We start from the raw sequence: 27,469 nt of genomic DNA, 5'->3' as shown, positions 1-27,469 counted from the left end.
CTCACCTGGGGATCTCGTTGACATGCAGATTCATGTTTCTTACACTCTCCCATACGATGCTGGTGTGATTGGTCCACGGACTATACTGAATAGCAGGGATGTGGAAAGATGAGCAGGGAGCTAACCATCTATGGTTTGGAGTTACCATTGGGGAGTAAAACAGAAGCGCCTACAAAAGAAAAAAAGTGTTTCCCAGAGTCATGTTTCTTGTCTTCTCCTTTTATTTCAGGTCCTTTGGAGAATACCTATCGTGATTTCTGGCTCATGGTATGGGAGCAAAAAGTCTTGGTGATTGTCATGACCACCCGGTGAGTTAATCCCTTTTTTCCAAAGGTCTCCACCTCCACTCTGTCCCTAGGCATGGGTGATTGAAGAGGGAAGTTTAGCTTTTAGAAATAATGAGGGTCAGCCTGGCACGGTGGCTCACGCCTGTAATCCCAGCACTTAGGGAGGCCAAGGCGGGCGGATCACAAGGTCAGGAGTTCCAGACTAGCCTGGCCAGCCTGGTGAAACCCCATCTCTATTAAAAATACAAAAAATTAGCCGGGCATGGTGGTGCGTGCCTGTAATCCCAGCTACTTGGGAGGCTGAGGCAGGAGAATCACTTGAACCCAGGAGGCAGAGGTTGCAGTGAGCTGAGATCACGCCATTGCACTCCAGCCTGGGCTACAGATCAAGACTCTGTCTCAATTAAAAAAAAAAAAAATTGAGGATTAGGAAAGCCAGGGCAAAGATTTTGAGATATCTCTTAGCTAATCCACAACCCGGGTATGGTGGAGATGAATAGATCTAACTTGTTAAAGCTTTAATCCCTGGCTCTGGCAACCCTGTGCCAGTTATACCCTATTTTGAGGTCCTGGCCTTATCCGCTAAAGGAAGTTCTGGGAAACATGGGACAATTCTCCTTTTATCTGTTCCCTATTTCCAGAGGGGTGCTGCCTTCCTGACTCCTGAATTACCAGATTCCCTTTGCTCTCCATTTGTTGCTACTTTTTTTTTTTTTTCTTCTGAGATGGAGTCTCACTCTATCTGGCGGCTGGAGTGCAGTGGCACGATCTTGGCTCACTGTAACTTCCGTCTCCCAGGTTCAAGCAATTCTCCTGCCTCAGCCTCCCGAATAGCTAGGATTACGGGCATGTGCCACCACGCCTGGCTAATATCTTTTTTTTTTTTTTTTGGAGATGGTGTCTTGCTCTGTCACCCAGGTGGGAGTACAATGGCTCGATCTCAGTTCACCGCAACCCTTGCCTCCCGGGTTCAAGTGATTCTCCTGAGTAGCTAAGATTATAGGAACGTGCCACCATGCCCAGCTAATTTTTGGATTTTTAGTAGAGATGGGGTTTTACCATGTTGGTCAGGCTGGTCTTGAACTCCTGACCTCGTGATCTGTTGCCTCAGCCTCCCAAAGTGCTGGGATTACAAGCGTGGGCCACTGCGCCTGGCCAGGAAGATTTTATTTTATTTTTATTTTATTTTATTTTTGAGACGGAGTCTCGCTGTCACCCAGGCTGGAGTGCAGTGGCACAATCTCAGCTCACTACAGGCTCTGCCCCCCCGGGGTTCACGCCATTCTCCTGCCTCAGCCTCCCGAGTAGCTGGGACTTCAGGCGCCTGCCACCTCGCCCGGCTAATTTTTTGTATTTTTAGTAGAGAAGGGGTTTCACCGTGTTAGCCAGGATGGGCTCGATCTCCTGACCTCGTGATCCGCCTGCCTCAGCCTCCCAAAGTGCTGGGATTACAGGCGTGAGCCACCGCGCCTGGCCGGAAGATTTTAATGAAAGGAATATTTTTGAAATTTTGGTCTACAAATCTGGCAAATTTAAGGAATAACCTATTTCAGATGAGGAAGGAAAAAAATGAATGTGAATGTTAAATTCCCTTCCTTAGCACTGTTATAATCACCACTTATTTGGAGAGGAGGTAGTGGGAGAAGTTCTACCTTGGAATACTTTGGGGCCACTGGAGGGTGGCAAGGTAGATTTAGGCCTTTTTTTTTTGAGACAAGAGTCTCACTCTATTGTGCAGGCTGGAGTTCAGTGGTGCGATCTCAGCTCACTGCAACCTCCGCCTCCCAGGTTGAAGCTATTCTGCCTCAGCCTCCCAAGTAGCTGGGATTACAGGTGCCCACCACCATGCCTGGCTAATTTTTGTATTTTTAGTAGAGATGGGGTTTCACCGTGTTGGCCAGACTAGTCTCGAACTCCTGACCTCAGGTGATCCGCCACCTTGGCCTCCTAAAGTGCTGGAATTACAGGCATGAGTCACTGCGCCTGGCCTAGGCCTTTTTTTTTTTTTGAGACAGAGTCTCACTTTGTCATCCAGGCTGGAGTGCAGTGGTGCCATCTCAGCTCACTGCAGTCTCAACCTCCTGGATTCAAGCAATCCTCCTACCTCAGCCTCCTAAGTAGCTGGGACTACAGGTACCCACCACCATGCCTGACTAATTTTTGTATTTTTAGTAGAGATAGGGTTTCCATGTTGCCTGGGCTGGGACTTCAGGCTTTTACACAAACCTCCTGCTAACATACCAGTAGATGTGTGTTTATCAGTTTATCAGAGAGTTCTCTCTGACCTATCATATTTTCATATTTTCTCTACTTTTTTTTTTCTTTTTCTTTTTTTTCTTTTTCTTTTTTGAGATGGAGTCTCATGATGTTACCCAGGCTGGTCTCAAACTCCTGGTCTTAGGTGATTCTCCTGCCTAAACCTCCCAAGTAGCTGGGATTACAGGCATGCACCACTATACCCAGCTACTATACTGTTTTTGTCTCTGTTCACCCAGTATTTATCCCACATATGTGAGACGTACTATTGCGTATTAGGAAAAAGACCAAATGCTGTAGTAAGTGCTCAGTAACTGTCTGCTATATAAGTACATGCAGAAACTTTAGCTGTGAGTACATTTGTTTAGAATGAAGAGGTTTCCTTTCCTTTCTGCTGAGAATCAATGGTGTAAGTTAGAAGCAATGCAAGAGATGATATTGCTGCCTGGGGGTATATCCGGTCTTTGGGGAAGCCAGGTTACTGCTGTGGAGAGGAACGATGGAAGGCTTACCTTGCTCTGTGTGTCTTCAGCTTTGAGGAAGGCGGCAGGAGAAAGTGTGGCCAGTACTGGCCTTTAGAAAAAGACTCTCGGATCCGATTTGGCTTCCTCACAGTGACCAATCTAGGCGTGGAGAACATGAATCATTATAAGAAAACAACGCTAGAAATTCACAACACAGAGGTAAATCCAGGTTTCTTTTTTCTCACCTTGTTGAAACAGGGGGAGAATAATTACTGTAATGAAAATCTCCAGAGGGAATAGGTAGGATACCAGGGAAGTTATGAGTTGCTTCTGTTTTTCTAGGGACAGGATGAAGATATTTAACTCACAGCCAATATAGCCATATTACTGCAGCACGATAGGAACATTAAATAGGAGTAAAGCTTATAATTTTAGAAATCTGGGGCTGGGTGCAATGGCTTAGGCCTATCATCCCAGCACTCTGGGAGGCAGAGGTGGAAGGATCACTTGAGCCCAGGAGTTCAAGATAATCTAGGCAACACAGTGAGATCCTGTCTCTACAAAACATAGAACAAATTAGCTGGGCATGGTGGCACACGCCTGTAAGGTCAAGGCAGCAGTAAGTTTGATCGTGCCACTGCACTCCAACCTGGGCAACAGAGTGAGATCCTGTCTCAAAAAAAATTCTGGATCTTACAGTATAGGAATTCTGCCTTTTCCAAACAATTAACCAACCCTTCCTTTGGGTTTGTAGTAAAGAAGCAATTATGGGAAAAGTTGACAGTGGTGGATAGGAGCCTTGGTGGTAGGGATAACCAGGGTGTTGAGAATCTGGAAAAGCCAGAGGTAGCTAGGGGCAGGCAGAAATAACCTTGTTAACGTTTACTTCTTTTCTCATCTAAGGAACGGCAGAAACGCCAGGTGACCCACTTCCAGTTCTTGAGCTGGCCAGACTATGGTGTCCCTTCCTCAGCAGCTTCCCTCATTGACTTCTTGAGAGTGGTCAGAAACCAGCAGAGTCTGGCTGTGAGCAACATGGGAGCACGCTCCAAAGGGCAGTGCCCTGAGCCACCCATTGTGGTCCATTGCAGTGCAGGCATTGGCAGGACAGGTAACGCACCTAATGCAGCTCTTGGTGTCTGCAGGGGCAGTAGGGGTGGACGAGGAAAAACAAAGCTCTTAGCCCACATCTGTGATTGGAGAAGGAACTCACTTGCTCCCTTGGTGGTGAATTGCTGTGAAAAATCCCTCTTCTAATGTCCTTTTGGTGGACCAAGTGATGGCCAGAATATATATTTCACAAGCCAAGTCCTCTAGGGGTTGATGTTTTATACACCCCATCATAACGCTGACTCTGTCACCTGTTAGAACTGTCACTGCAGGTATCCCAGAGAGCTCAGCTGGGCTGCTGCTTCCTTCCCATCCAGCCCTCCCTGGAGGGACTCCCCACCCTGTGCTGTGTTCTCCATTCTGGAGCCAGTTAGCAGCTTTTGCCTTAAGGGCATGTACATGGTAGGAAATGTTGGCCTTTCTATTTCAAAGGTCCCTTTGGGAGAAAGTTGAGAATAGGTTTTTGTTAGGCCTCTAAAAAACTTGTGGACTCTGGAAATTAGGTGTGGGAGTGCTGTCAGTCTGTCTGTCTGGGATTGAAGCAGGAAGTTCCCCTGTGTCACCTTACCATTTCCACTTCCTGTTACCCCAAGTGTATGTCCTGAGAAATAAGAGGCCTTCTCATTTCTCTGGCCTCCAACACGCCCTGTGACCTCCTTCTTGAGTCCTTTCAGGCCTAAGGCCACCTGGCCTTCTGCCATGAGGCACTTTGCCTGTGAATTCATTCATTCAGTTCTGCCTGGGTTATTTGGTAGAGGGAGGAAGAGAAGAGAGGTAAACCAGATGTGATCACTTCCTTCCTTCTTCAGGTACCTTCTGCTCACTGGACATCTGCCTGGCACAGCTGGAGGAGCTTGGCACCCTTAATGTGTTCCAGACGGTGTCACGCATGAGGACCCAGAGGGCCTTCAGCATCCAGACCCCTGAGCAGTACTATTTTTGCTACAAGGCCATCCTGGAGTTCGCAGAGAAGGAGGGCATGGTATCCTCTGGCCAAAACCTGCTGGCCGTGGAGAGTCAGTAACTCTCCTACGAACCTCCTACCTGTTGGCCAGCCTTCCTTAAACTACCCTGGACACCGCTGAGCCTATAGGTTGCCATCAGTTACGCTGAAGCCATGGATTAACTTCTTTCTTGTGTCTCCCAGCACACGTGTGCACGCAAGGCAGCCTTTCCCTTTGGCTAGATAAATGTGGTGAAATTGCCACTAGAAAGGGCCAGTAGCAATGTGTTCTTAATTCCTAGCATCTGCTATCAAACTGTGCCTTATTAAAACCAAATTGTGGCTATTGATTTTTGCTAGGGTCCCCGAGGTAAGTGGGGAAGGAACCTCCCTCCTCCTTTCTCCCGCCATTCTTTTTCTGAGGTCCCCTGTCTCCCACTCCTTCCCTTTCCTAGGATTTTATGGGGAGGTTTGATGAGCATTTGCCTTTCTCCCCAGAGAGCTTGACCAAGTTACATATTCTAGAGATCGTCCTGAGTGCCAAGCACGTTTATAAGTAGGGCGTGTATTCCAGTCCTTTCTGTCATTCTGTGTGTGTGTGTGTGTGTGTGTGCACTTATGTGTATGGGTCCATATGTACGTGTGTATATAATATATATTGTATGTGATAATATGATCGTATTCTATAAATACATATACACACAGATACTCCTTTGCAGAAGTTCCTGGGGCTCCGTGTTGCAGTTCAGGACTCCTTGCTTCTTGGACCCTACTATTTATCCTGGACTAGCTTGGGTTGGTGATCATGTCTCCTCTTGTCAGGCTACAGAGTGGTGGAAGAGGACACACACACATCTCCTCCATGTTCCTGCCACAGGGCCCCTTCCTTAAGTAATGACTTATCTCCTTCCAGTTGCCACCTGTTGGAGCCAAGAATGTATTAGTTTGTGGTGACACTGGGTTAGCTCAGCATGGATTTCCCTTATCCGATGATTTTTCTACATTTACTTGGCCAATTTGGGGAACAGACCTCCACTGTGATTCCATACTCTCTCTTTGCTTTCACTATCCCAGGGATGGGAGGCGGAGGGTAGAGATGAACTCACTGAGCAGCCAGAGCCAAATGCAATCGGTACGAATCTTAGAAGGAAGGAGGGGGAGCCCAGGTATGAGAAAGAAAAAACCACTAAGAAAATACCTCCCTGGGAGGATGAGCTGGGGCCCTTTTTCTTTTGCTGGATGGTTCCTTTATGCAGCTTGGCCCTGTCTACCGAGATGCCCATCTCTTCCTGCCTGCTAGCCTGCTAGACCCTCAAACTGGGTGGGTTCTGTGTCAATAAAAAGCTTCACCCACTGGCTGAGTAAGGTGGTCCCCTGCAATCACTGTTTGTCCCCTACCCACCCAACCTGTCCCTGCCTGCTCCCAGCCCACTCATCCTTATGTGCTAGGGATAAATCAAGAGTCCTCAGCACTCCACATTCCCAAAAAATCCCAGGAACTCCTAAACCTTCCCCTGTCACAGAAGATGAGGTTGGCAGCTGATCAGACCTCAATAATTTTATACTGTAATAAGCTCTTTGAATGTGTATATTATTATTTTTTACAATCATTTCATTTTGTATTTAATATCAATGGACTGAGTCAGATTCAGAAAATAATTGTAATGTTCATATTCAATATCTTACAGTGATACAGTTTTGTATTTACATATAAATATACCGACATGATCAAAACCCTTTTAGCTTCATCAATTTAGCAGCCTGGGACATGAGGGAGGGGGTCCAGGAGCTGGTCTGGGAGGGATGAGGGAGGCAGGGAGGGACCCAAGGCTTCAGTATCTGAGACTTTGAGTTCTGACACTATGAGTTCACCTTGTCTGTAGGCCATGGCCCTATCTCTGGACAGAGGGACCAGCACCAGTTCAGTGCTTGAGATGTGCTAAGCGCTATGCTAGGTGCTTTTCCCCCACCCTGCCTCATTCAAACCTCACAACAATTCAGTGAGATATTATCTTCTCTCCCTTCTCCTGTGCACCCCTTTCTCATTTCTATATAGATGAGGAAGGTGAGGTCCAGAGGGTTACAGTGATTTGCTCTAAAACGAGCTCAAGTTGGTCTGCTTACAAAGCCTGTGGTCTCTTCACTGCATGGAAGATGGAGATCTTGTGTTTGGAGAACAGAGGTTTGTTTAGCTCTCCTTTCAGAGTATAAATAGTTCTTAAATTCCAGGTTGTTGTTCTTGTGCCCATGCTTCATGTAGTAGACTCGAAGGGCGACAGGGTTGGTGACTGACTGTCCTAGCTAGGACCTCCTGATGTAGGGTCCTCATGTCTGCAGCGTACCAAAGGGATTATCATTCTCCCCAGGAAACTCCATATCTATGGGTACATGGTCTTTGTGAGAAGATCTTGAGTCATTTGCATTTATCTCTTAGAGAGAAAGGAACCAGAAGCTTTGTACATGGAAGACCACTCCCCATATCATACCTGTTGGCTGTTGATGGCCTGCCCAGTTGGGGCAGTTGTGGCTGGGAAATATTGGGGTGTTCTTAATAATAGTCATAGCAGCCAATTTACTGGATGCTCACTCTATTCCAGGCACTGTTCAGAGTAATTTCTAGGTATCATCTCATTCACCCTCAACAACCTTTTGAGGTAGGTATTGACAGAAGAAAAAAATTGAGAGACAGGAATGTTAATTTGCTACAGCCAGGATCCCAGACCATCTGACTCCAAAGTATCTTCTTTCATCTCTTACACTAGACTTCCTCTAAGGATCCATCTTCTGATCTGCCAATAAATTTTTATCGAGTTTCTTACCATAATCAGGAGCTCAAGTGTAGAGCAGAAGATTAATCTAGTTCCTTCTCCAGATGAGCCTCCATTCTCTTGGGAGTGCACAAACATAAGAAGTGAACAGAGATTCTTGGAAATCTGAGAAACCAGAGAGGTCAGGGGTTTGGTGGAACATGTAAGAAATGGGATTAATGATAAACGGCCTGGAGGAGGTAACTTTAAATTGTCATTTATTTGAAGAGGCTGTAACCCGACTGCCCTGTGAATTTAAGGTTATGCAAGAGTTCCTCATTGCATATCTGAACACTGGTGAGGTTATCTATCACTTCGGCTCCATAAAATGCTGATTCCTGGGCCCATCCAGTAGGTTGTTAGTGAGTGACAGGATTATCCAGGTTTGGGAACCATAGATTTAGTTCATGTTTCTGACCCTATAGAGAGTTAACGAATTGATGTCTCCTAAATTTTCAGTAAAACTCAGAGGAACTCCTCCCACTGCCATTGTTTGTAGCTTTTACCAGCGTGAACCTACCTGTGTTAGGTGTTAAAGGAGGAGGTAAAGGAAAGGGAAGGCAGAGACGCAACCCAGAATCTGTTTGGCAAGTCAGGGTTCTCATACAGGAGACTTAGTGAACAAAGCAAGAGAAAATGCTCAGGGTCCAAGTGCAGTGGCTTTATGCCTGTAATCCCAGTACTTTGGAAGGCCGAGGTGGGCAGATCACCTGAGGTCAGGAGTTTGAGACCAGCCTGACCAATATGATGAAACCCCATCTCTACTAAAAATATAAAAATTACCCGGGTATGGTGGCCATGTGCTTGTAATCCCAGCTACTCGGGAGGCTGAGATGGGAGAATCACTTGAATCTGGGAGGCAGAGGTTGCAATGAGCCAAGATCGCGCCATTGCACTCTAGCCTGGGCAACAAGAGTAAAACTCCATCTCAAAAAAAATAAATAAAAAGAAAGACAGTGTTCAGGAAAGAAGAAAACACTGAGCTAAAGCAGGCTTCTGCTTCTGATTTGATTGCTGTTTGTTTCACCTTTCTCTAACATTCCCATGCTATATGATTTTTCAAACATGAGATAATCCCTGTGTCCTTTTTCCCATTGCTCCCTTCATCTTGCCCATCCTCGTTGGCTAGGATGGGACTCCTGAGACGAAGGGTGCCCCAGCATCCTCAGCCTAGGAGGCCCACCCTTATCAGTCTTCATGTGACAGTATGCAGGTAAATGACAGAGTAGGACTTGTTCTTGGGAGAATGGACTATTTAGCATCATAGCCCTAGGGAAATTTGGTTCCTTCCCTGAAAGGAATGCTTCCTGTCTCTTGGGACAGACAGACACACATACAAAAACTTTTATAAATCAGAGACCTAGAGGGAATTGGGCCAAGAGGCATTGGCCAAGTAGAAAAGCTTCTCTAGAGTGACCCAGCTCTTTTGTGGTTTTGAGGTCTTACCACTGAACCAAACCCAAGTCCTAGGTTCCCTCTGTAAAAGAAGGGGCTACACTAGATGATCCTACCATGGGTCCTCTGACTGTAAGGGTCCAGTTCTTTGTTGGACAGTGCAAACACCCATAGAGGAGCTATTAGGCCTTTACTTGGGTTGAGTTGGCTCCCACTAGCACTCCCCACTTTTCATTTTTTTTACTTTCAGAGACAGAGTCTCACTCTGTTGCCTAGGTTAGAGGGGAGTGGCATGATCATGGCTCACTGCAGTCTCAACAACTGGGCTCAAGCAGGAACCCAGCTTTTTTTTTTCTCTCTCTCTCTCTCTCGAGACAGGATCTCACTATGTTGCCCAGGCTGGTCTCGAACTCCAGCCTCAAGCAATCCTCCTGCCTCGGCCTCCCAAAGTGAGAGGATTACAGGCATGGGCCACCACACCCAGCCTCTCCAGTTTTAGTGTGTTTTCAGAGTCTCTTCTTTCAAGCTGCTGCTACTTCCCTAGCTTCCCTCAGTTCTCTTCCCCCTTGGCCTTCCAATTGGAGGAAAAGCAGGTCAGGTCTCTGTCATCTCCAAGACCAGCCTATAGGCCTTTAAAGTTTCCCTGTTTCTTAATGTGGGGTCTACAGGGTTTCTCAGAGGCAAAGCATGAACAGACCAAGGGTCCTATAGCTCCCAACCTAGTCCTTAGATTTCTCTCTGGCCTTGGTTACTCCCACAAACCACTGTGAGCCTACCAAGGGCAGGAGTGGAAATGCCCATCAGCCTGGGAACCATCTTTTTCTCTTGGGAGGTATCCGCCCTATAGTTACCTTTACACAACACTTGTGAATATCAAGTGTTCTAGACTGCACTGCTCATAATTGACTACAGAGAAGACTAGGATCTTCTCCACAAATAGAAATATATCACTTTTACTTGGAGATGTTTTCTTGGGGGAAAAAAAATCTAGCACCTTGAAACCTGTTACAATGTTTAAATCTCCCTCCTTTACCTTGGCTGTCATAAAATCCTCCTGTTTGAGCTAAATGTGGCCTGCTGAAGTCTTAAATGCCCATATTTTTCAGGCTAAGGCCATGGTGGACATAGCTAACTCCACTAGAATCCTAGCTGGGGGTGCTGGAAAAAACGGTACAGTGCCCCTCTCAGACTCCAGGCTCACGTCCGTCTCCCCTCCCCGCACATTATAATCTGGCTACTTCTCTAATGCTGCTGCGTAGTTTGTCTTAAAGCCTCAAGACTGGCCAGATGTGCACCTGAGTAAAGGTCAGCCATTTCATCTGGGGGCTCTTTCTTGACTTTTAATGAATTTTCTTCTGTGAAAAAATGTATTTTTAATAAAAAATTTTCTGTGGCCAGCATCCAGTGGAAGTCTGGAGTCTGATGTGCAGGGCAGATACTGGTCTGGAGATGTCAGTTTAGGACTTAGTTAGACAGAAGCAATGAGCCTTGAAGTGAGAATGAGGAAGGCAAGAGAGGAGATACGTTTGGATGTCACCAACATTTAGGTAATGGGTGGAGGAAGAAAAGCTGCTGAAGGATACTACTGAACAGGCAGAGGTAACTGAGCACAAAGCCAGGCTGCTTTGTCACAGGCTGCTTTGTCACAGGCTGCTGAGAGGTAGGTAGTGGCTGGGACGAATGAACAAGATCTGAAATGTGGGTTCATTAGAAGTCTTCGAAGGGACTATGTGGCTGTTAGGGAGGCTGCATGAGAGAGATGTGAAGGAATAGACTGCAGTGCCCAGGCTGTCCTCACTTAAACCAAAACAAGGCCCACCTTGATCTCTTACACATTAGGCTTCTGAATAAGATTTTCTTTGAACAAAGGACCTTGCTGGGTGCAGTGGCTCAGGCCTGTAATCCCAGTGCTTTGGGGGGCTAAGGTGGGAGGATCACTTGAGGCCAGGAGTTTCAGACCAACCTGAGCAACATGGCAAAACCCCGTCTCTAAAAAAATAAATAAAAATAATAAATTCTCAAATGGCAAGCTATTCTATTTTTAAAAAGCAGTAACAAAGGAACTCGTTGCTTTAAAAAAAAAAAAAAAAGGTCAGGCCAGGCACAGTGGCTCACACCTGTAATCCCAGCACCTTGGGAGGCCAAGGCGGGTGGATCACTTGAGGTCGGGAGTTTGAGACCAGCCTGACCAACACAGAGAAACCCCATCTCTCCTAAAAATACAAAATTAGCCGGGTATGGTGGCGCAAGCCTGTAATCCTAGCTACTCGGGAGGTTGAGGCAGAAGAATCGCTTGAACCCAGGAGACGGAGGTTTCGGTGAGCGGAGATCGCGCCATTGCACTCCAGCCTGGGCAAGAAGAGCGAAACTCTGTCTCAAAAAAAAAAAAAAAAAAAAGCCACCAAACAACTGGTAAAGAGAAGGAAACACTTTGAAAACATAAAGCCAGGTAAACTGAGGAACATGCTGAGTGACCCAGAAGGTTAAACTAATGCTCAGCCAGGGGAAACATTTCAAGGCAGTGAGTAGCAGTCATAAAAATTCCTTCAAACATTCCGAGCCTCCCAGGAGAATGGCGTGAACCCGGGAAGCTGAGCTTGCAGTGAGCCGAGATCGCGCCACTGCACTCCAGCCTGGATGACAGAGCGAGACTCCGTCTCAAAGAAAAAAAAAAAATTCCGAGCCTCCAAGGCCACCCAGAAATCAGAAATTACGGAATATATACCATCTAAACCTGGTTGCAAGAGAAATGGAGTTTCTTCACATCATGGGATTATTTGGCCCTCTAGGCCTGCTCCAGGGCTCATTGCTCAATCGGACTTTGCATTTGAATGGCCAGGAGAAGAGGGAGGTAGGGATGAGATAAAGGAGGGGAAAAAGGTATGAGAACTCTTGACTGAATGCTAGGGATACTTAATTTTTTTTTTTTTTTTTTTTTTGAGACAGAGTCTCTGTCGCCCAGGCTGGAGTGCAGTGGCATGATCTCGGATCACTGCAACCTCCGGCTCCCCGGCTCAAGTGATTCTCCTGCCTCAGCCTCCCAGGTAGCTGGGACTACAGGCGTGTGCCACCATGCCCGGCTAATTTTTTTGTATTTTTAGTAGAGACGGGGTTTCACTGTGTTAGCCAGGATAGTCTTGATCTGACTTCGTGATCCAAAGTGTTGGGATTACAGGCGTGAGCCACCACGCCCGGCAGGCATACTTAATTTTAAATCTCACATCTTCCCACCGAAGTAGGTATTCTGATTCTTAGATTACAGATAAAGAAACTGAAAAGATAAATGATTTGCCAAAATCATCTTGCCTTGAACCTAGAAGATGCTTTGGGTTGTGGGTTCCTGGGGAGCCAGCCTCATATCCTCCTTACCTGGATATTACTGAGAGTCTTAGCCCTCAGAGGTTGTGTGGATAGGGTGCTGACACTGATATCCTTGGCAGAGTCACTGAAGTGCAGGCCCTAAATGTCTCTCAGTCACCACCTACCATAAGTGCCCTAAAGAACTTTGAATGAGTCCTTTTTGTGAAAGAGAGAGGGTGTATGTGAGACACCTGTGAGATTGAGGGTGTCAGGAGGTGTGATAGATTTGAGTTTATGTGTTGCGAGTTTAGGTCTTCTGTGTATGTATGTATGTGCATCAGACAAATGTTGCTTTTCTGGATAATTTTCTGGAAAAGGCCAGAAATCATTTAGAATTGTCTGAGGATAAACTGATCTTTAAGTTAGGGAGGTGAGGAGTGTGGAGCAACAGGGGAGTCAGGCTGTTTTTCTCCAGGCCCCAACCTGGGTCACTGGCCGGAGTGCACAAAGACAGCGTGTGGGAGTGGAGGCAAAGCTTAGACTTTGGACCCAGACTTCCCTTAAGCTATTTGACTTGAGCAAGTCACTCTACTGCTGTTAGCCTCAGTTTGCTCACCTATAACTAAGGATAATAATCCCTAACTCACAAACTCTACAAGAATTTTTTGTTGTTGTTGTTTGAGACAGGGTCTTGCTCTGTCTCCCAGGCTCAAGTGCAGTGGTGTGATTACAGCTAACAGCAGTCTCAACCTCCCAGGCTCAGGTGACCTTCCTGCCTCAGCCTCTTGAGTAGCTGGGACCACAGGGACATGCCACCATGCCCAACTAAATTTGTTTTTATTTTTTGTAGAGACAGTCTCACTGTGTTGCCCAGGCTGGTCTATGAGACTTTTCACATAAAACGGGCCTCCAGGAATCAGAACCTGACCTACCAGTGTGATTTCTCCTAGGAGGGCCCTTACCCAAATCCACTTAATTTTATTTTAATTATTATCATTATTATTATTTTTACTTATACCAGTTGGTTCACAAAGTCCACTTAGTTTTGTCTTCACTGATAGGGTAGTCAGGGGAGTAGCATGGATGTAACCCCTCAGTGCAGCTGGCAGCTGGAGGGACAATGTCACCAAATCAAGCGTTCTCTTTCCCAAAGACTGTGGGACTTGCCGTGCTGTCCAGGTGTCAACATACTGAGTCAGAAACCATCACTGGACCCCTTCCAAAGGGCCCCCTGTATCTGACCGCAGTGAGCTCTGGGGACTCAGAGGTGCATCGAAGTGTCTGTCCTCAAGAAACTCAGTCTGCCAAGTGTTCAGGAGGAGGTCTCCACCAGGGTGGCACACATAGGACCATGGGCAGTGTCAGCAAAGCCTGGTTCTCTGAGTGGAGGTAACTGTTGCAGTTGCAAATCCTCCATGAGTAACTGCATCCACAGCACAACACGTGCTGCCTAGTATCACTGTCAAATGCTGGGTCTTTGGCTTCCACAGCAGCTGAGAACCTTACCAGGTGATAAAGCACACTTTATCATCACATTTGATCCTCATAACAGGGCAAGGATTGCTATGTTATCCTCTTATATAGGAGAGGAAGCTGATCCACAGATAAGAAGGGACTAAGTGGGAACCAGGGGACTCAACTTCCAGACTAGTTCTTTCTGCTCCACCAATCTGCCTCATCTCACTTTGACACAGTATCTGTTATGCCTTCAGCTAGAGCCCCTTAAGAAATTAAGAAATAGAGCAGGAATTTGAGATGGGGATCCAGCTATCAGGGGATTGGTTCTTTTTTTTTTTTTTTTCTTTGAGATGGAGTTAAACTCTTCCCCGCCCAGGCTGGAGTGAGATGGCATGATCTCGGCTCATTGCAACTTCTGCCTCCCGGGTTCAAGTGATTCTCCTGCCTCAGCCTCCTGAGTAGCTGGGATTATAGGCGCCCACCACCACGCCCAGCTAATTTTTCTATTTTTAGTAGAGACGGGGTTTTGCCATGTTGGCCAGGCTGGTCTTGGACTCCTGACCTCAGGTGATCCAACCACCTGGGCCTCCCAAAGTGCTAGGATTACAGGTGTGAGGCACTGCACCCGGCTGGGTTCTTTTTGAGACTCTGTCTCAAAAAAAACTCTCAGAGTTTCACTCTTCTGCCCAGGCTGGAGTGAAGTGGCGCGATCTAGGCTCACTGCAACCTCCGCCTCCCAGGTTCAAAGAATTCTCCTGCCTCAGCCTCCCAACTAGCTGGGACTGTAGGCATGTTGCCACCATGGACAGCTAATTTTTTTTTTTTTTGAGACAAAGTTTTGCTCTTGTCACCCAGGCTGGAGTGCAGTGATGTGATCTCGGTTCACTGCAACCTCCACCTCCCAGAATCAAGCGATTCTCCTGCCTCAGCCTCCCGAGTAGCTTGGACTGTAGGCACGTGCCACCACGCACAGCTAATTTTTTTTTTTGAGATGGAGTTTCACTCTTATCGCCCAGGCTGGAGTGCAGTGGTGCAATCTCAGCTCACTACAACCTCCACCTCCTGGGTTCAAGTGATTCTCCTGCCTCAGCCTCCCGAGTAGCTGGGATTACAGGTGCCCACCACCATGCCCAGCTAATTTTTTTGTATTTTTAGTAGAGATGGGGTTTCTTCATGTTGGCCAGGCTAGTCTCGAACTCCTGGCCTCAGGTGATCCGCCTTCAGGTGATCCTGACCTCAGGTGATTGGCCTCCCAAAGTCTTGGGATTACAGGCACGAGCCACAGCGCCCAGCCCACGCACAGCTAATTTTTAAATATTTTGTAGAGACAGGGTCTTGCTCTGTTGCCCAGCTGGGATCTCTGTTCTGAAGAAAAACTTGGTCCTCACCCTAGGGAGGATGAACCTCAAACTCCATGCCTCTGCCAGGGTGGGCCTCCTGCTGAACACATAGTCCTTATCTCCTGGCCTTTCCCTCTCCATACTTTTCACCCAGTGATTCAATCGACTGAGCTACTGCCTATTTTCCAGTCTCCAGACTCCAGTTGGGGTGACCCACTGCCCTTCCAAAATCAGTAGTTCTTCCCACCTACCCTGTCTCCTCAGTGGTAAGCTTCCCCCACCTGGATCCTATGTGAGGTCCTTAGAGTCTATCTTTTTTTCTTTTTCTTTTTTTTTTTTTTTTTTTTGAGACGGAGTCTGTCTCTGACACCCAGGCTGGAGTGCAGTGGTGCGATCTTGGCTCACTGCAAGCTCCGCCTCCCAAGTTCACGCTATTCTCCTGCCTCAGCCTCCCAAGTAGCTGGGACTACAGGCGCCCACCATCACGCCCGGCTACTTTTTTGTATTTTTTAGTAGAGACAGGGTTTCACTGTGTTAGCCAGGATGGTCTTGATCTCCTAACCTTGTGATCCGCCCACCTTGGCCTCCCAAAGTGCTGGGATTACAGGTGTAAGCCACCACGTCCAGCCGAGTCTATCTTTCTATTCCAATTTCCAACCCCATTTCACAGGGAAACAGGCTCAGAGGGAGGAAGAGACTTGCCTAAGACTATAACACCAGTCGCTGACCATGCTAAGTGCAGAACTCAGATTACCTAACTAGTAGCCTCAAGCTCTATCAACTCTTCACACAGCAGGCCACAGGCTACTTCTTTCCCTCTACTACCCACACTGAATCACTCACCTACTCCCCTTGAGTCTTTCTCAAATACAGGCTCTCCTTCAATATTCTTCTCACCGGCTGGGCGCGGTGGCTCACACCTATAATCTCAGCACTTTGGGAGGCAGAGGCGGGTGGATCACAAGGTCAGGAGTTGGAGACCAACCTGGCCAACATAGTGAAACCCCATCTCTACTAAAAATACAAAAATTAGCCGGGTGTGGTGGCACACGCCTGTAGCCTGTAGTCCCAGCTACTCGGGAGGCTGAGGCAGGAGAATCGCTTGAACCTGGGAGGCGGAGGTTGCAGTCAGCCGAGACCATGCCATTGCACTCCAGCCTGGGTGACAGAGTGAGACTTTGTCTCAAAAAAAAAATAAAATTCTTTTCACCCACTGTCACTGTTCTGGTCAATCCTCCTTCCGTGTCTCCTGAAGTATTGGGATAGACTTCCCAATAATTTCCTAACTGGCAGCAGACCCTCATTCTGCCCATTGGATGCCAAGGTCCTTCACATTCTGCACACCCCACCTTATCCACATTAACTTCCTTTCCTCAATGCCTCAACAAACAGGTTTTTTTGTTTGTTTCACATTGTGTGCTCTGGCTCTAGGCTCAGCTCTCTGGAATACAGACATGTGGGGTGGCTTCTGTCCCCTAGAACCTCCTTTTGGTTAGAAGTTATGATAAATAAAGCAAATGAGGCAAGGAAGGATCTGAGTCAAAGCTTTGACTTGAGGGCTGCTGAAGGTGGGGAAAGCTTTCGGATTGGGTGGCTTTGATAGAGAAAAGAAGCCTTCTCTTTCCCCAGCTATTCCTTCCACAAGAGGCACTTCTGCAGTCTCCAAACGCAGTATTACAACAGCCTCTGGGCCTCCCCTTGCTGCCTATAGGCACTTCTCTCTCAGTGCATCGTCAGAACCCATCTTTCTGCCAGGGTGACAAACATCTTACACTATAGTTCTGGGTCTGTGGGCCTTGTGACCGTGCTGCCTGCACATTCTGCTGCGCACGTCCAAGAATTTTACTCAACTAAAAGTCTTAAACTGTTTGTTCCATCTCCCCACCCCTCCTTTTTTATTACTACAGCCACATATGAAGGTCCTTTTTTGCATTTACCCCTCTGTGTCCTTTGATGAAAATGACCTGCCCCTCCAATTTGCTGGATGAAATATTTAAGACCCAACTTGAATGCCACCTCCTTCATGAAACCTTTCCCAATTCTCCTTCAGCGAGAAGGAATCTCTCTTCTCTGAGCTCCTATTTACATACACATTCCTATTTTCATACACATTCCTGCCTTGCCTTAGTTCCTTACGTAGAATCTCCTCGGCTGAATCTGGAGCCCTTGGAGGGGTAGAGTAAGCATGTCATCCAGTCTGTAATTGCACCCAGCAGCAGGTACGTATGAATGTCTGCCTCACCCACAGTAGGTGCTCAGGCAAGTGCCTGTTGCCCGCGGACGCAGGGCTTCCTGTTTGCATCACTCATTTTTAGGCGCCTAACAGAGCGGACCGAACACGGTTAGGTCACACAGCCACAGGAGTCTGCCCACTCCAGCCAGTGACTAGGGTGCTCCTACCCTTCTCTCCTACCTAGTTCCAAATGGGTTGTGTGTGTGAAGGAAGTTGGGGCCGGGTAGCTCCGCTGGCTCCTCCTCCGCGTCCACCCAGCGGATCTCCGAGTCCCAGGCGGCCTCCCCCCAGTCCGAGGACCTCAAGAAACTCGAGTCGGCGGCGAGGGAGCTATATGGGCCTCTACCACGGATGCGTCTCCCACTCGCGTTTAGTTTAATTAATTAATTTATATTTTTTGGAAGGAGGGGGCGTTCAATGAAGGGGAAGAGGCGGGGCGAAGGGCGGAGGCGGGCCCAGGGTGACTGACGTGAGCGCCGGGGAGCCAATGGCCCGTGGGGGGCGTTCCCCCCCATTCAGGACTCCTCGCCTGGCTCGGAAGGTATGTTAAACAGCTGCTTTTAATTTGGTCCCCCCAATCTCAGGCGTTTGGGGGGCTAGTCCGCCGGCCGCTCGGTCTGGCCGGCCCGACGTGGTGTGGGCCCTGCGGGCCCTGGGACCGAGCTGAGGGGAGGCTCGGAGTTCCGCGGCCGAGGTAGGCGAGGGACAGGCCAGGAAGGAGAGCTCTTGGCGCCGCCCGCTCGCCAGTGTGTGTGTTTCCCAGCCGGGCCGGAGCCGTGGGAGAGGGGTGGGCCTGGCCTGGGGTCGTCCCTGCGCCGGCCGTGTAGCCTAGTTTATCTCACCGAGCAGTCGGTTTCGGTAGGTTTTGGCGGCGGACTGGAGAAGGGGCGGGCAGGAGACCCCCGGCTCCTGTTGTGCCGTTTTTTTAAAAAGAAAAATACTGGAAAGAAAAGGGGGATTCCGCACACCGACTAGAACCGGGCCAGAGCTGCGGCGTGCGGGCTCGGCAGGGGGCGGCGGCTCGAGCATGGTCGGCGGGGCCCACTGAGCTCGCGGCGCCCGGAGTTGCTCGAGAGCTGGAGTTAGCGAGCGAGCCGGGGCCCGCGGCTTCCCTGGCTACCCACGCTGGACAAGGGCGGCAGCCGCCCCGAGGGTTTTGTTTTTGCCCGCAAACTTGGAGGGGGCGGTGGGCGCGCTCCGGAGAGGCGCGGGCACTGTGGGCCCGCGGTTGTTATGGACTCTGGGGGCGGGGGCAACACCGGACTTGCGGGAGGGGCGGCCGGGGGCGGGAGAGGCCACCGGAAAGAGCCCCTGCGCCTCGCCGCTAGCCCTGCGAGCTGCCGGGTCTCCAAACTCCCTGGCCGTGGCGGTCGAGTCAGCATTCGGTGCCGGAACCCGTCAGGCCGCGACCCAGCAAGGAGCTCGCACCGGTGATGCGGAAAACCCCCAGGAACTCGGCGGCTTCGCCCGCGGCCCCGGCTGATCCCCTTGCAAACATGGAGCTGCCTGCTTCCCCGCCCACCCCAAGGCGGCGGCGGCGACTGCTGCTCTCTTCCCCTCCCCCGACCGTGCCGCCGCCGGGCTCCCCCTTCCCGCGAGGTGCCGCTGCGGACCGCTCGGCGCGGATGGGGCGGGGGCGGGGGCGCGGGCATGTGCGCGCCCACGAGGGGGTGGCCTGAAAGGGGCAGTGAAGGTCGGAAACTGGGAAAACAGTCTCCACGCTCGGAATCGGGAAAAGGAAATGCATCAGCGGGCGGGGAGGGGCGCGGGGGGCGCGCCTGTCAGCCGGGATGGCGGCCGCGGGCGGGGAGGCGGGGCGCCGGCGGGAACCGTCCCGGCCGGGCGGGGCGACGCCGGGAGAGGCGGCGCAGGGGCCCAGTCCACCGAGCGCCGGGCGGCCCCTGCCTGCACTCCTCGGCCCAGAGTGTTTACTATCTACTCCGCCGGCGGCTTGTGCAACCAGCCTGGAGGGGAGCTGAGGGGCGGGCCCCTTTCCTCTCTCCCACCCACCTCCGGCTCGCCCGGAGGCCCCGCCTTCTCTTGTCTTCCACTGGCTGGGCGAGACTCCCTTTTTTTTCCCCTTCTTGGATGTGGATTGGATGACATTCTCCCGAGCTCCGCCTATCGGGAGGCCGGGCTGGAGTTTAAGTTGCTAGGATTTTTTTTCCGCGGAGGGAGGAGGGACGGTTCTTGCGGATGACGTGAGGCGCAAGGTCCCGCCCCCGCCTCTGATTGGTGGGGCGGGTAGCCCGGCCTCCTCCGGCGGAGAGAGCTGGGAGGGGAAGTCCACCCTTGTTCCCCGCCTCCCTCCGCTCTTGAGCGCGCTCCGCACATGTGTGAGGCCCGCCTAGCTCCTTCGAACTGCCCTCCCGCCCGGAAGTCCTAGGCTCGGCGCCCTTGGCGAGGGGGGCGGGGAGAGCCGAGAAGCCACACAAAGGTTCCACCGAGGCTCGAGACCTGGTAGCCTTCGGGGTGAAGCCAGGGGATTACAGTGCGGAGTGGATTTCGGGAGCGAAACTCCGGAGGTTCTGCTGGGTTTGAGATCTGCCTTTCGGGGCCGGGGCCAAGTACTAAAGTTCTAACCCTGTCGCTTGGCTATTTCCGTGCCCCTTGACTTCCCTGAGCTTAAGCTCGAGAACTCTGCAGACGCTGCAAGTGTCTGTTCTTTCCTAGGCATGGCAGCGGCTGTCCTTAGTTGGCTGTATCTGAGACTCTGACAACCTAGTGCCCTGGCCTGGGGCCCTTAGGCGAGATCTTAGCGCAGTTGGTACCCTGTGTTCACGGGAAGTCGTGGGCGGCCTAATGCTGGCTTGGGTTCTGAGTAGTTCTTGATACCATGGTGGGAATGCCCTGTGGTACTCAGTCTAGTGGTGGAAGGCGGCGCAACGTTAAAAGTAGCCTTGGGTCAGTTCTGCTGGAGTGCCGCTTCCTCCTAACCTCCGAGCAGTTTGGCCCTGGGGTCGCTTCGTTGGTCTGACTTATTTTTAGAGCTCTGTCCTGGGGCAGGGCTTGGCTACTGGCGAGGCTGCTCCCACCTGTCGGCTACCCTTGGAGTTCACAATTCGCTGCTGTGGTTTCGCGGCTCGAAGCCATCGCTGGAGTCAGGCCCACCTGCTGCCAGAGCTCGTTCCTGGCCGTTTCCGCTGGATTGCAGAGGGAGGACAGTGTTGGACCTAGGCGTGGGTTCCCTGGGCGTGTCCCTTGGGGTCTTAGCTCTCTGGGAGGAGGGTTCTACTTATTCGGGAGAGCGGTAACAACGTAATCCCGTCACCTCTCCTGGCGCTGAGAGAGCGCCCCCCAAAGTAAGATCAGCGTCAGGCCCACGCCCTATTTGGTGAATAAATAAAAGCAAACTAGGAATTGAAAGCACTTTGTCTCACTGTGTGTTCGAGGCACTGTTACCTACACAGAGAGGGCACAGGAACTGCTATTAACACTCCTGGCCAAGGAGAAGGTGAACAGCCGTTATCTTATGTCTCCAACTACGAAAATTTTATCCATTCTCTGAGTGTGGCATGTCCCCAAGGTTAATTTATGCCGTGGCCTGTTTTGGTGTTTTCCTCTCCTTTCTCAGTTCTGAGGATGCCTCCAGTTTCACCCGGGAGATCGTGAGTACCTTGTGCCTCACGCTCCGCCTTCCGGAGGCTTGCCAGGGCGGTGGCTGTTAGAGCCCGCCTCTCTTTTGGTTATCTCCGCCCTCTTAGGACTGCATATTCAGCTCTAGGGAGTTTACTTCTCCGCCTAGGTCTCCAGACCTTAGTTCTGTACTCTACTTGGCTGAAAGGAGTTGCCAGCTGCTCCGGATATTTGTGTTTACAGGGACGCAGTGTGTAGAATGTAAACTGTAAAGATAACTGGACGGAAGGATGAGTTCTCATTCTCTCATTTTTTTTGTAAGGGAGTCCTCCATGGTGGGCTGCCTTTCCTTCAAATCCTAGGATGTGGAGTCTCCGCTGATGAGCTCCGCTCCCCCTCCTATCTCGGGGCCTGGAACTCCGAGCTTCAGTCTCTAGTGTAAACATTCCACAAAAGGACTGCTAAGGTTCAGCCTCCTCGCGCAGGGTGGAATTAGCTCCTTCCTAGACGGGCGCCCTGGCCAATGGAGGGTCCTACCAGCGCCAAGATATCCAATCCGACTCTTGGGGCGGGGCCTGGCCCGGCAGTGCGGTAGGCGGAGCCTGTTTCACTTAACAGACATTTTACCCCACATCGGTTACTTACCTTACTGGGGCGGTGGGAGAGCCAGGGGTAGCCTTCCAATGCGATGACCGGCGGAGGCGGGAGCCAACTTGTTAGGCCTGTGGCTGAGACGCTGCAGGGCGGGTTATGTGGTGTCCTCCAATGAGACAGGAAGAGCTTCCCTGCTTCCTCCAATAGTGTTGGGGCTCGGGGGTGGGCTTCAGCAGTCCGTCTCCAATAGGCGGGGTTGAGTTAGGGAAGCTCCCCGCCAATAGGGGCGTGGAGAAGGAGAGCGGCTCCCCCTCCCCTACCAGTCGAGGGGGAAGGGGCGGGAAATCATAAGACAGGCCTCGGTGGTTGGCTGAGTCTTTGACGGGCGGGTATTGCGTCCTGTGTTGGAACGAAGCTGAGTCTTCCCTCCGCGGGGCGGGGTCGGGGGAGTGGGCGGGATTTCCCGGGTAACAGAGAAGCGGCCGCGGCGGTAGAGGCGGCGGAGACGGTTTCTCCATCTTCCCCCCTCCCCTTCCCCCCTCGGAGTTTCCCTCCCTCCCTCCCTCCCTCCTTCCCAGTCTGGGCAACGGAGCCTGTGACCGCTTCGTTAGTGGAGAGGTAGCTGGCAGTCCGCTTCGGCGGGCCTGTGCCCCGCGCCGTTCTCGGGGCCTCCCTGCTGAGCTCGCGGCTCACGCTGAGAGGGACACGCAGTGACGAGCGGCCGAAGCAGCTTTGCGGTGAGAGCACGCTGGGCCGGGGGCCGGGCGGGAGCCTGGTGGCGGGTAACGCCGGACTCGAGGGTGTGTATTTTGGGGGGGGGCTGACCTCCTTGGCTTCCCGTAGAGCAGACGGGCGGGAGGTGTGTGGTTGTGTGAGGGGGGTGGGGGGCGGAGCGGGGTAGCTCTCCGCGCGGGAGGGGGAGGAGAGCGTAGTCCCGGTGCGCGCGGAGGGGGGCGGGCTCTCGCGCCGCCGCTCAGAGGCGGGGCCGGCGCGCGCGTGCGATTGTGGAGAAAGGGGCGGGGCCGGCTTCGCGCTGAGTGCGGTTTGCGGCCGACCACCCCCTCTCCTCCTCCTGGGGTGGGCGGGGCCTCGGGCTGGCGGCCGCGCTCTGGCCTGCTGGGGTCGGGGACGGGTGGGGGGGGTCTCCCGCGTGTAGATTCAGGGCGCGGCAGGGAGGGGGCGTGAAGTCTGAGTTCCTCCGCCTTCTTGGGATCCGGTTGGCCGGAGGGGCCGTACTGATCCGTGATGCCACTCCCCTTGGCCGTCCCCCCCTGCACCCCGCCCCGGCCCCGGGTTTCCGCCTCCTTGGCAATGAGGAGGTGCTAGGGAAAGCCCGCTGTCGGGTCTGGCTGGGAGTCTCGGCGCCTAGATCTGCCCCGCCCTATGTCTCCGTGGGGAGGGAGGGGCACCCGCCGACTGGGAGCTGCGGAGGTGTCAGGACTTACTCTTGTGGCTGGGTCATGCCTTCTGCCTGGGGGCACAAGGGCCCTGTGCAGGAGCTGCTTTCTCCGCTTTGCTCCATGCAGCGTGTCTGGCACCGTGCAGCCAGGAGAGTGGGAGCATGGTCACCCCCACTCCCCTCTTGGTTGTAACTATTGGGGCGAAGTGCCCAAGTTCCTCTTGTAGGAGCGTGCGTGGCTGGTGCTGAAACCCTAGATCCGCGGTGGTGATGGTAGGGGAGGGGCAGGGAGTCATCAGAGACTAGAAATGTGGCGGAGGGAAAACCTTCCCTGGGGTTCCCTTGATGTTCAGTTACCGTGGCTGTACGGGGCGGGGCTTCCTTTGAGCCAATGGGTGGTGGGTAGTAGACTTGGCGTCTGTTTCGGTGCGTTAGGACTTTAAACGAAGTTAGCCTTGAAAAGGCAGTGGAAGCTCCTCCTCTTTACAAGGCTGAGATTTATAACAGGAAAGTTTGGATTTACATTTTAATCTCAAAACTGGTCTGTTTATAAAGTAGGGTTTTTTTTTTTTAAGAACTCAGACTTTGAATAAAATACTCCGATATCTCTGACAGTTGTATTTTTGAATGCTTTCATTGTGCAGATGGTTCTGCTATATAAACTTAGTTTCCTGGCCGGGCGCGGTGGCTCATGCCTGTAATCCTAGCACTTTGGGAGGCCGAGGCAGGTGGATCACTTGAGGTCAGGAGTTCGAGACCAGCCAGGCTTACATGGCGAAACCCTGTTTCTACTAAAAATACAAAAAATAGCTGGGCGTGGTGGCAAGCGCCTGTAATCCCAGCTACTGGGGAGGCTGAGGCAGGCGAATCACTTGAACCCGGGAGGCGAGGTTGCAGTGAGCCGAGATGGGGCCATTGCACTGTAGCCTGGGCGACAGGAGCAAAACTCCGCCTCAAAAAACAACCAAAAAAACTTGGTTTCCTAAAGAATTTGCTATTTAGGTAACTATAGGTGAAAAGTCTTTTCTTTTTGATTTTATGTAATTATGTTAGACCATCTAGACCACTTTCTATTTATAGTCTACATAGTACAGTGTTGTTGCCCTTTTTATTTCAGAGGAGGGTGAAATTGTGGATCAGGGTAGCCTTCTTTATGTGACTTCTGTAGCGTTGCCCTCCAGCCTGTATTGGAGAGTTGCCTTAGGACATTTCAGATTTAGATAGCAGAACCACATTAGATGAGGTTTTTGCTTTCACTTGATACATTATCTTTTCCTATTGAGAGAAATTATTTCAATGTTTTTCACATTTTTCATGAGAAAAATAAACATGGAACCAATGTTTATTTATGCAGTAATGTCTAAATGAGCCTCTGGTTAATTATCTGAAGTGAAATTCTAGATTTGTGCTTTGGTTAGTAGGGCCTGAGTGGTACCCTGTGCTATATTTATGTGAAAAGGGTAGGTGGGTCCTACCTTCTCTGCTAAGGAAGTTGCAAAAGCAATAGCATTTTAGTTTAGCAAATGATGGCTGTAATAGAATTGGTGGAGAGACAAAAAATCCAGGTGGTTTTTTCTGATGCCATAAACTGAGAGAGATAGTGGAGAACGATTGACCATTGAGGAAAATTTGGGCTACATATATAGTTCCCACGATTTGCAGTGCTGTATACTGGGGAGCACAGAAGAGTCTATAAGGATTCAAGTAAGAACCTGGTTTTGCTGTATTAGGAACATTTTCATAAATGCTTCATAATCTCCAGATAATTATTTTATATACTATAATTTTGTTCAGAGATAAATAGCTTAGAAAGATTGGCACTTGGTAATTAAGAGGGTTTTAATAATTTACATACAGAGAAAGACTTTTTTTCTTTTTTAAGGAAGGAGGTGTGTAGTAATTTGACAAGATTCCTGGTGAAGTATAATTCTTTTTACATCTTCAGTGGAAGCAGACAAGACACTGGAGAGCTGTGCATGGCAGATGTTAGTACCTGGGAATTTTAACTGGAATTAAGAGGTTATATCCATGGCATTCAGTAGTTTAGCATAGTGCTTTTCATGGCTTTCTCTCTTTTCTGGGCAATCCACCAGCCAAGAGTTTGTTAAGCTTTACTTTCTGTAGGCCTTTAAAAAAATAAATAGTATATGCTTTTTCAAAATACACCTTCCTCACCCCTTGAAAAATAAAAGCTGATATTTATTGAGCACTTACTGTGTCACAGATACTGTGTTAGGCACTAGACTTTTTTTTTTTTTTTTTTTTGAGACGGAGTCCTGCTCTGTCTCCCAGGCTGGAGTGCAGTGGTGCAATGTCAGCTCACTGCAACTTCCGCCTCCCGGGTTCTAGCGATTGTCCTGCCTCAGCCTCCACGAAGAAGAAGCTGGGGCGCCACCACACGCCTGGCTAAGTTTTGTACTTTTGGTAGAGACAGGGTTTCACCATGTTGATCAGGTTGGTCTCAGACTCCTGACCTCGTGATCCACCCGCCTCAGCCTCCCAAAGTACTGGGATTACAGGCATGATCCACTGCACCCGGCCGCATAAGGTCTTTTTTTCTCATGTCTTTTTTTTTTTTTTTTTTTTAGACGAAGTCTCGCTCTGTCACCAGGCTGGAGTGCAGTGGCATGATCACAGCTCACTGCAGTGTTGATCTTCTGGACTTAAGCGACCCTCCTACCTTAGCCTCCCGTGTAGCTGGGACTACAGGTGTGTGCCACCACGCACCTGGCTAATTTTTTTTACATTTTTATAGAGATGAAGTCCTGCTATGTTGCCCAGGCTGGTCTCGAACTCCTGGGCTCAAGAGATCCTTCTGCCTCAGCCTCTCAAAAGTGCTAGGATTAAGACGTGAGCCACCATGCCCGGTCATTGGTGGCAATTTCTACCTGATGTATTTCTTATTTGCCCCTTTTGCATTTGTTTTCCCTACCCACTTTTTGTCTTGTGTGCTCGTATGTTACCCATATTTCTCAGCATGACAGTGGACCCTTCATGAGTCTTCTTGGTGTCCTCCAGGGCTAGGCTTGCTGACATATGGGCTACTGGAGGATATGCAGGTCCACATCCTTTATTTGCAGTTCTGAAATGCAAGAGTTTTTGTTTTTTGGTAAGTCTACTTCCACAACTAGTTTTGGGGTACAGCCTGACCTGGGCTATCCTGCATGATGCAGAAATGTGACTGCTTGATTATGGGGAGCTACTCAGCCCTAGCTGGGAGAGAGAGATGATACAGTATATGTACCATATTACCTTTCTAAAATCCAAACAATGCTGATGACTCTAACGGGGATCTCTCCCTCTACCATAGACTAATATGTCTAGTGGCCCACTCAAGGTCTCCACTCGATGTCTCGTCTTGGATAACTAAGAGACATTGTTGACTCTTCTGTGTCTTTTTCATATGTGGTCCATCAGTAAATTTTATTGCTTTATATTCAAAATACTATCCAGAATTAGACCACTTAGGATCTGCATCTCCACTGCCCTAGTCAGCGCCTGTGCATCTCTAGCTTGGATTCTGTTCTCCTTGTTTTGTTACTGCGGCTCTTAAATGTGTTCTCAACATAGCAACCCAAGTGATTCTTTTGAAACCTAAGTCATACCGTGTCACTTCTCTGCTTAAAACCATCCAGTGGCTTTCCATTTCAGTCTGAGTATTAAACCTGAGTCCTTATTTAGATATGTCTGTAATGAGCTGGGCGCGGTGGCCCATGCCTGTAATACCAGCACTTTAGGAGGCTGAGGCGGGCGGATCACGAGGTCAGGAGATTGAGACCATCCTGGCTAACATGGTCTCCACTAAAAAAATACAAAAGAGTTAGCCGGGCATGGTGGCACACGCACCTGTAGTCCCAGCTACTCGGGAGGTTGAGGCAGGAGAATGGTGTGAACCCGGGAGGTGGAGCTTGCAGTGAGCCGAGATCGTGCCACTGCACTCTAGCCTGGGCGACAGAGCGAGACTCTGTCTCAAAAGAAAAAAAAAAGATATGTCTGTAATTTCACCATTTTGGGAGCTCAAGTGGGAGGATCGTTTGAGTCCAGGAGTTTGAGACCAGCTTGGGCATCATAGCAAGACCTTGTCTCTATAAAAAAATTAAAAATTAGCCAAGCATGCTGGCACGTGCCTGTAGTCCCAGTTACTTGAGAGGCTGAGGCAGGAGGATTGCTTGAGCTCAGGAGCTTGAGGCTGCAGTGAGCCATGACTGTGCCACTGCACCCCAGCCTTGACGACAAAATGAGACCCTGTGTCAAAAAATAAAAAAACACCTGTAAGAACAAATCTGATGCACCCTCTGCCTGCCACC

The 27,469-nt window shown here is 50.2% G+C and overlaps 2 protein-coding genes across 7 annotated transcripts in view; both read left to right on the top strand.

The window, feature by feature from the left end:
• The window catches only part of PTPN9 (protein tyrosine phosphatase non-receptor type 9), a 107,353-nt gene extending 100,559 nt beyond the window's left edge, over window positions 1-6,794 (top strand). For both annotated transcript variants that reach the window (XM_034939164.3, XM_063596807.1), the window contains exons 10-13: window positions 230-308; window positions 3,076-3,226; window positions 3,911-4,118; window positions 4,927-6,794. In XM_034939164.3, coding sequence (XP_034795055.1) covers window positions 230-308; window positions 3,076-3,226; window positions 3,911-4,118; window positions 4,927-5,141 — 653 coding nt within the window. In that variant the 3' untranslated portion in view covers window positions 5,142-6,794. The remainder of the gene's footprint in view (window positions 1-229; window positions 309-3,075; window positions 3,227-3,910; window positions 4,119-4,926) is intronic.
• An 11,056-nt stretch (window positions 6,795-17,850) lies between these two features.
• SIN3A (SIN3 transcription regulator family member A) overlaps window positions 17,851-27,469 on the top strand; it is an 86,067-nt gene continuing 76,448 nt past the window's right edge. The window contains exon 1 of one of the 5 annotated variants that reach the window (XM_055098473.2): window positions 17,851-18,134. In XM_055098473.2, coding sequence (XP_054954448.1) covers window positions 18,081-18,134 — 54 coding nt within the window. In that variant the 5' untranslated portion in view covers window positions 17,851-18,080. Of the gene's footprint in view, window positions 18,135-21,688; window positions 21,761-22,237; window positions 22,564-27,469 lie in introns of those variants that run through there. The other 4 variants (XM_063596794.1, XM_034939160.3, XM_055098474.2 and 1 more) reach the window with 4 other exon arrangements.

This window comes from Pan paniscus, chromosome 16, assembly GCF_029289425.2.
Source record: "Pan paniscus chromosome 16, NHGRI_mPanPan1-v2.0_pri, whole genome shotgun sequence".
NCBI classification, from domain to species: Eukaryota; Metazoa; Chordata; class Mammalia; order Primates; family Hominidae; genus Pan; species Pan paniscus.
This window is presented reverse-complemented; position numbering and strand designations above follow the sequence as displayed.